Source organism: Carlito syrichta, unplaced genomic scaffold (assembly GCF_000164805.1).
Source record: "Carlito syrichta isolate Samal-C Ts95f unplaced genomic scaffold, Tarsius_syrichta-2.0.1 Scaffold123781, whole genome shotgun sequence".
Classification (NCBI taxonomy): Eukaryota; Metazoa; Chordata; class Mammalia; order Primates; family Tarsiidae; genus Carlito; species Carlito syrichta.
This window is the reverse complement of record NW_007067877.1, coordinates 49192-58299: the sequence shown is the minus strand read 5'-3', so window position 1 is coordinate 58299 and position 9108 is coordinate 49192. Positions and strand designations below refer to the sequence as shown.

Here is a 9108-nt window from a genome sequence, read left to right as displayed (position 1 = left end):
TCCCTTCCGCCTCAGCCTTCCGAGTAGCTGGAACTACAGGTGCGCGCTACCACGCCCAGCTAATTTTTGATTTTATTGTAGAGATGAGGTCTCACAAGTTGCCCAGGTGAGTCTCGAACCCGCGGGCTCAGGCAATCCACTCACCTCAGCCTCCCAAAGTGCTGGGATTACAGGCTGAGCCACTGAGCTCGGCTTATTTTTCTCTTAATTTTTTTTTGAGTCAGTCTCACTCTGTTGCCCAGGTTGGAGTGCAGGGGCACATTCAAAGCTAGCGCAGTCTCTACCTGCTGGGCTTAGGTGATCCTGCCATCTCAGTCTTCCAAGTAGCTGGAACCACCAGAGCATACTACCACACCTGACTTTTTTTTTTTTGAGTTGGAGTCTTACTCTGTTGCCCAGGCTTGAGTGCAATGGCATGCTCCCAGCCACTGCAGCCTTGACCTGCTGTGCTCAGATGATCCTTCTGCCTCAGTCTTCCAAGTAGCTGAAACTACAGGCGCGCCACCACTTCTGGCTAATTTTTTGATTTATTGTAGAGATGAGGTCTCACCAAGTTGCCCAGGCTGGTCTCAAACCCGTGGACTCAGGCAATCCTCTCACCTTGACCTCCCAAAGTGCTGGGATTATAGGCGTGAGCCACCTTTCCCAGATACATAATGTTTTCAAGGTCCATCTATGTTATAGCATGTATCAGTAGTACTACATTCCTTTTTGTAGTTGAATAATATTCCATTGTATGGATATATCACATATGTTTAATCTGTTCATCAATGATGGGCATTTGGATTGTTTCCTCTTTTTAACTATTATGAATAAGGCTGCTGTGAACATTTGTGTTCAAGTTTTTATGTGAACACATGTTTTCAGTTCTCTTGGGCATATACCTAAACCTTTATTTCACTTTACTTTGAGAAATCCTATGAAATGAAAAGTCCTAATCATAATGTGAAGAAAGTAGACACTACTTTCTTTTTTTTTGAGTTAGAGTTTCATTCTGTCACCCAGGCTGGAGTGCAGTGGCACACTCATGGCCATCACGACCTCTACCTGCTGGACTCAGATGATCCTTCCACCTCAACTTTCCAAGTAGCTGGAACTACAGGCACGCACCACCATGCCCGGCTAATTTTTTGATTTATTGTAGAGATGAGATCTTGCCAAGTTGCCCAGGCTGGTCTTGAACCCCTGGACTCAGGCAGTCCTCTCACCTCAGCTTCCCAAAGTGCTGTGATTACAGGCTTGAGCCACCATGCCTGGTAAGTGGCTCACGCCTATAATCCCTGCACTTTGGGAGGCTGAGGTGAGAGGACTGCCTGAGCCTGCAGGTTCCAGACCAGCCTAGGCCTCATCTCTACAATAAATCAAAAAACTAGCCGGGCATGGTGGCGCGTGCCTGTAGTTCCAGCTAGTTGGAAGACTAAGGTGAAAGGATCGTCTGAGCCCAGCAGGTCGAGGCTGCGATGACCGGGAGCATGCCACTGTCCTCCAGCCTGAGTGACAGAGTGAGACCCCAATTCAAAATAATAATAATAATAATAATACTGCTCCCCACAAAATAATTTATAGCATAAATAGTTTACATTTATTCCAATGGTTAGTATTGATGGTAGCAGCAATAAAGAAAATTAAGATTTAGGCTGAATGTTCAAATCCTGCTTTTTCACAATTCACATATTAGAAGGTTAATTAAAGTAATAATCAGAAGTTTAACAATGAATATTATAACATATAAGTAGATTCTAAAGTTGTTAAGGCTAAGAAACTTTAATTTTATTAACCAGATAAATTAGCCTGTTTTTATGTGGGATAATATTAGAGTTAACTAATCAGAAGTTAATCAGGATTTTTTTTCTCTATTATTTATCAGCAGAGAGATATCAGGAACCAAATTATGGAGATTTCATTCTTCTTCCTTTTCACTCTCTCCCTCCTCCTTCCCTCTCCCTCCTTCTCCTTTTCCCTTTCTCCCATAGGGTCCCTTTTGGAATTGGTACAGATTTATTCTAGCTTTCTGTGTAGAGGTAGATGTGAACATAATGTTTTCAGACTGCAGTGAGAAAAGGTAATTGGACTCTTATTTATGTCAAATGAGTAATGGTGCCTTTGACTAAAACAGGGAAATAAAAAAATGAAGGCATTTTGATAGAAAAAGAAATGTCCATGTATGTTATATGTACACATTATTTTTAAGTTTAGAAAATCTGTTTCCTGTCATTTGTGCTATATGGCATATATTGCCTTAAAAATTAGACATGTAAGCCTGGCTCAGTGGCTCAGCCTGTAATCCCGCGCTTTGGGAGGCTGAGGTGAGTGGATTGCCTAAGCCCACGGGTTCGAGACCCGTCTGGGCAACTTGGCAAGACCTCATCTCTACAATAAATAAAAAAAAAAAGCAGCCGGGCGTGGTAGCGTGTTCCTGTAATTCCAGCTACTTGGAGGGCTGAGGCGGAAGGATCGCCGGAGCCCAGCAGGTCGAGGCTGCGGTGGCCGGGAGCAGCCGCTGCACTCCAGTCCGGGCGACAGAGTGAGACTCCAACTCAAAAAAAAAAAAAAAAAAAAAAAATTAGACATGTAAAAATATATTGTTGAGATAAAATGTGTAATTACTGTACTAAAATGACAACGTTTACAAAAAACTACAATCGCCAGAACTTACTAAAAAATACGGCCAGGAGCAGTAGCTCACGCCTGTAATCCCAACACTTTGGTAGGCTGAGATGGGAGGATTGCCTGAGCCCAGAAACTCAGCACCATTATGGGCAACATAGTTTCCACAAAACCATCAAAAACTTAGCAGGGTTGATGGCAGTGTCTGTAGTCCCATGTACTCAGGAGGCTGAGGCCTCAGGATTTCCTGAGCCCAGCAGGTCAAGGCTGTGGTGAGCCATAATTGTGCCAATGCAACAGAGTGAGTCCTCAACTCAAAGGAAAAAAAAGAAAGAAGGAAAGAAAATTACAGGTAGGTGCAGTGACATGTACTTACAATTCTAGTACTTGGTAGGCTGAAACAGGAAGATTGCTTGAGCCCAGGAATTTGAGTCCAGCTTGGGCAATATAGCAAGACCCGGTCTCTATAAATAAATTGTATGCAATTTTAAACAGAAAAACATAAAAATTTAGTATAATAATTATTTTTTAATTTAATACCTTTATTTTAATAACTTTAGGAATACAAATGATTTTTGGTTACATGACTGCTTTTTGTAGTGATGAAAAAGTCTGGGTTTTAAGTGTACTCCACACCCATTAGTGAATATTGTATCCAATAGGTTATTTTTCATCCCTCCCTTGCATCCCATTCTTCCCCTTCTGAGTCTCCAATGTTCTTTGTGTCATTCTGTATGCCTTTACAGACCATTAGCTTAGCTTCCACTTGTAAGTGAGAACATTCAGTATTTGGTTTTCCATTCCTGCATTAATTCACTTAGGCTAATGGTCTCCAATTCCATCCGAGTCACTGCAAAAGACATTATTTTGTTCTTTCTTAAGGTTGGATGGTATTCCATGATTTTGTGTGTGTGTGTGTGTGTGTGTGTGTGTGTGTGTGTGTGTGTGTGTGTACACACATGTACGTTGATTCCGCTTCTTTGCAATTGTGAATTATGCTGTTGTAAACATGCAAGTGCTGGTGTCATTTTTGTATAATGATCTCTCTTCCTTCCTTTGGGTAACTACCAAGTAGTGGGATTACTGGATTGAATGGTAGATCTACTTTTAGTTCTTTGAGAAATCTCCATACTGATTTCCATAGAGGTTGTTATTATAATTATTTGAGTAATATACATCAATACTAGAGACTGTATGTTTTAGTAGTTACGTAAACATAACCTAAGAAAACCATGTTTTCAGTTTGGATTGGTCTTTTGTTTTTTCCTTTTTATAGAGCATATGAAACTTCTAAAATGTATCGTGATTTTAAATTGAGAAGTGCACTAATTCAAAACAAACAACTAAGATTATTACCCCAGGAGCATGTATATGATAAAATCAATGGAGTATGGAATTTATCCAGTGATCAGGTATTGTGCAAAGAACTAGTGAACCTTTTGGGACAGTGTTTTGCTAATCATTTTTCTATTCATCATTGGGTTTGTTATGTTCATTAAACCTTAATTGTTAAAATTAGCACAGTAACTCTTGATATGAGTTAATACTCTGATTTTTTATTTTATATTTGTGTTCTTTTTAGCAAGTTTGTTCTGTAGTTTAGAGCTGGGATAAACCTTAGAGATCATCTAGTTCACTTCCCTTTCACTTAATGAAAAACCCAGAAAGTTAAGGTGACCTCACACATCTAGTTTATCCTAGAATCATACTATTCCCCCTGTACTACGCTACCCTGTACTTCTTGACAAACTTATACTGATGGAGGAGAACCAAGGTGTGGACAGTAAAAAAACACTTTTTAATCTTGTCATCGGAGAGCTAAACAGATAACTCACTTGGTGACTCTTAAATCCATTGTTGTAACTTTTCATTTGCTCTTGAAATTATGACCGGTTGAAACCTGTAAGCAGTTAATAGTTGGAATAAGTAACTATAGCAATTTCTAGAGAAAAATTTCTTACTAAGAATAGTTTCCAGCCTAGTTTAGACTGAGAACTATCATGGTTGCAGCAATGAATTTAAGAGTCACCAAGTGAGTTATTTGTTTAGCTCCCTGAAGACAAGATTAAAAGGCTTTTTTTACTGTCCACACCATGGTTCTCTTCCATCAGTATAAGTTTGTCAAGAGGTACAGGGTAGCATAGTACAGGGGGAATAGTATGATTCTGGGATAAACTAGATGTGTGAGGTCACCTTAACTCTCTGGGTTTTTCATTAAGAGCATCTTACTAAGCACTGAATCATAAATTTTTTTTTTTTTTTTTTGAGTTGGAGTCTCACTCCATCGCCCAGACTGGAGTGCAGTGGCATGCTCCCAGCCACCGCAGCCTCGACCTGCTGGACTCTGGTGATCCTTCCACCTCAGCCTTCCAAGTCGCTGGAACTACAGGAGTACGCTACCACACCCGGCTAATTTTTTTTAAATTTATTGTAGCAATAGAGGTCTCACCAAGTTGCCCGGGTGGGTCTTGAACCCATGGGCTCAGGTGGTCCTCTCACCTCGATCTCCCAAAGTGCTGGGATTATAGGCATGAGCCACCACGCCCGGCTGAAAATAGGGATATTATTATCAACATAACTTGTATTTATTGAAAAATAATAAAACAAAAATGCCTTTTTTATTATTTTAAAAAGTCTTTAGGAGTTTTGCAAGTTTTTCTCTTTTTCTAAATAAGTGAAAACGACATAAAGAATTATTCTTTATGGAGTTGGGCAAGAAATAATGAGGTTAAATTTTTTTTTTTATTATTTCTTATAGATAAGAGTAGAGGGGGGAAATACATATATACTTATATTCATTTGTTTGTTTATAATTGGGAAATAGATCATCTTTTCTGACACTTCAAACCTGGTCATCCCAGAAGAGGGTTTTCTGGTTCCTGGGTTTGATCGTAAATTAATGTTTTATGCCCAACATCAAAATATAAAATAAGGACCAGTGTGTGGTTGCATGGAGGAGAAGTGAAGGTAGAGAATGATAATTAAATGATAGAGGCAGGTCACTTTGGTACCATGTTATTAGGTCTTAAAAATTGTTTGACGCTGGGCTTGGTGGCTCAGGCTGTAATCCCAGCACTTTGGGAGACTGAGGCGAGTAGATTGCCTGAGCCCGCAGGTTCAAGGCCAGCCCGGGCAACTTGACGAGACCTCGTCTCTGCAATAAATAAAAAATTAGCCAGGTGTGGTAGTGTGCGCCTATAGTTCTGGCTACTTGGAAGACTGAGGAGGAAGGATTGCTGGAGCCTAGCAAGTTGACGCTGGGGTGGCTGTGAGTGTGCCACTGCACTCCAGCCTCGGCAACGGAGTGAGACTCCAACTCAAAAAAAAAAAATCCGGGTTCAGTGACTCAGCCTGTAATCCCGCACCTTGGGAGGCTGAGGTGAGTGGATTGCCTGAGCCCACGGGTTCGAGACCCGCCTGGGCAACTTGGTGAGACCTCATCTCTACAATAAATCAAAAAATTAGCCGGGTGTGGTAGCACGCGCCTATAGTTCCAAGCTACTTGGAAGGCTGAGGCGGAAGGATCGCCGGAGCCCAGCAGGTTGAGGTTGCAGTGGCCGGGAGCAGCCACTGCACTCCAGTCTGGGCAACAGAGTGATACTTCAACTCAAAAAAAAAGAAAAATTTTTTGTTTGAGAACATTTAGCTATCATTCTGGGATAATTCAGAATAGAATTGAGAGGACAGATAGCTACGGAACAGTTTTGATCTATAGTAAATATTGAAGAGCCAGAAAATAACTCTTGTGGATTGATGGGACTTATCACATGTGTTGTGTCTCTTTCTCTGGCCACACTTCTTTGCCTTGACTTATCCCAGGTTTTGAATAATAATTTTAGAAATTTTTCCACCGAAAAAAAAAGGTTAGAGTTAGTGTTAGATCTAGCATATGCTAAGGGCTTTATTTACATGGGTTATTTAATCAAATCACTTTTTTTCTGAGTTGGGGGTCTCACTGTCACCTCTGGAGAACAGTGGCATGATCACGGCTCACGGCAGCCTCCACCTTCTGGGCTTTGGTGATCCTTCCGCTTCAGCCTACCAAGTAGGCAAGACTACAGGCATGCACCACCATACCCAGCTAATTGCTTTTTAAAATTTTTTGTAGAGATGAGTCTTGCTGTTTTGCGCAGGCCAGTCTCAAACTCCCGGGTTTAAGCAATCCTCTTGTCTCAGCCTCTCAAAGTGCTGACATTATAGGCATGAGCCACTCTACTGGCCAAATCTCCATTTTATATTTGACAAAATACACCAAGGTCAGAGAGCTGGTAGATACCTATGGCTTAATAATTAGGCAGAGTCCGGAGTAATTATTCCAGAGTCCAGGTTCTCAGTTATCTGCTGTCCAATGAATGATTGGTATTCAACAATACCACTCAATTCTAGTCTTATTTGCTGCTGTAATAAGAATTATTCTGGTATTTATACAATAAAGACTAGATATCCAAACAAATAACCACTCTTGTTTCTCTCATTACTATATTTTACAGGGAAATTTAGGAACTTTTTTTATTACCAATGTGAGAATTGTGTGGCATGCAAATATGAATGACAGTTTTAATGTCAGTATACCATACCTGCAAATTGTAAGTACATGCATTTTGATGACCTTATTTTAATGTTGAATAAATAATTTCTGTTCAACAGTTAATAGGACTTTTGGGATTGGATGAGTTCTCACCACTTTTTTTTTTTCTTTTTTTTGAGTTGGAGTCTCACTCTGTCACCCAGACTGGAGTGCAGTGGCATGCTCCCCGGCCACCGCAGCCTTGACCCACTCAGCCTTCCAAGTAGCTGGAATCCTTCCACCTCAGCCTTCCAAGTAGCTGGAACTACAGGTGCGCACTACCACACCTGGCTAATTTTTTTATTTATTGTAGAAATGAGGTCTCTCCAAGTTGCCCAGGCAGGTCTTGAGGCCATGGGCTCCCAAAGCGCTGGTATTACAGGCTGAGCCACTGAGCCGGGCCTCACTTCAGCCTTTCAAGTAGCTGAAACTATAGGCATGTGCCATCATGCCTGGCTAATTTTTTGATTTATTGTAGAGACGAAGTCTCACCAAGTTGCCCAGGCAGGCAATCCTCTCACCTCGGTCTCCCAAAGTGCTGGAATTATAGGCATGAGCCACTGCACCTGGCCAAACTCTTTTAAAAGCCAAAATGAATTTATCAATTCTGTGAATAAACTGCTTTCATTGTATCGTATACAGAATGTAATACAAACTGGATTTATACCACAGATTTAGTTAAAGGAATCAAGATGATTTTTTGTAATAATACTTTCAGTTTAAGTTCATCTGACACTCTTAAAATCCAGAATAAGAACTTATTATATCTTAGACCAGTTTGTTTTGGGAGTAAGTAAAGATATTACTTTTTACTGTGTTACTGCTATGAAAAATATGTGATTCAGTGAAACAAATAGTAAACTCCAATACATGAAAGAATTTCCTTTTATATAAAGAAACTACTTATACAATTCTAGTGCAGATTAGAGCATAAAAATCGTTCATGAAAATCCTGTGAGGTTGCCAGGTGTGGTGGCTCATGCCTGTAATCCCAGCATTTTGGGAGGCTGAAGTGAGAGGATTGCCTGAGCCCAGGGGGTTTGAGACCAGCCTGGGCAACTTGGCGAGACCTTGTCTTAACAGTAAACCAAAAAAGTTAGCCAGGTGTGGTGGTACATGTTTGTATTCCAGCTGCTTGGAAGACTGAGGCAGAAGGATCGCCTGAGCCCAACAGGTTGAGGTTGTGGTGCGTGAGCATGCCACTGCATTCCAGCTTGGGCAACAGAGTGAGACTCCAACTCAAAAAAAAAAAAAATCCTGCCGGGCTCAGTGGCTCAGCCTGTAATCCTGCGCCTTTGGGAGGCTGAGATGAGTGGATTGCCTGATCCTGTGGATTCGAGACCCGCCTGGGCAACTTGGCGAGACCTATCTCTACAATAAATCAAAATGAGCTCGGTGTGGTAGTGCGTGCTTGTAGTTCCAGCTACTTGGCCACTGCACCCCAGTCTGGGTGACAGAGTGAGACTCCAACTCAAAAAAAAAAAAAAATCCTGTGAGGTTATCCTATGATAATTGCCCTTGTTGTAGGATATGCAGTCTTAAGACTAATTAGTTTTATTTTTATTGAGTAGATACAGTATATATGATATCTGAAAAATATCATTTTTTTAAAAAGAGAATTTTGGCTTATGAGAAAGATAATTCTTCCCCTCCTGGGAATATACCCAGAAGAGCACAAATCATTCAGCAAAAAAAAAATACCTGCATATACATGTGTTCATTGCCACACTATTCACAAGAGCAAAAACATGAACCATCCCTAGTGTCCATAGAAAGTAGATTAGATAGGCTGGGCACAGTGGCTCAAGCCTGTAATCACAGCACTTTGGGAGGCCAAGATGAAAGGATTGCCTGAGCTCAGGGGTTCGAGACCAGCCTGGGCAACTTGGTGAGACCTTGTCTCCAATAAATCAAAAAATTAGCCAGGCATAGTG

At 41.0% G+C, this 9108-nt stretch overlaps 1 protein-coding gene across 4 annotated transcripts in view; it reads left to right on the top strand.

Annotated features, from left to right (window-relative positions):
* BBS5 (Bardet-Biedl syndrome 5) overlaps positions 1 to 9108 on the top strand; it is a 34227-nt gene that overhangs the window by 11252 nt on the left and 13867 nt on the right. For 2 of the 4 annotated variants that reach the window (XM_008048503.1, XM_008048502.1), the window contains exons 6-7: positions 3884 to 4019; positions 7098 to 7193. In XM_008048503.1, the coding sequence (XP_008046694.1) occupies positions 3884 to 4019; positions 7098 to 7193 (232 nt within the window). The remainder of the gene's footprint in view (positions 1 to 3883; positions 4020 to 7097; positions 7194 to 9108) is intronic. The other 2 variants (XM_021707751.1, XM_021707750.1) reach the window with 1 other exon arrangement.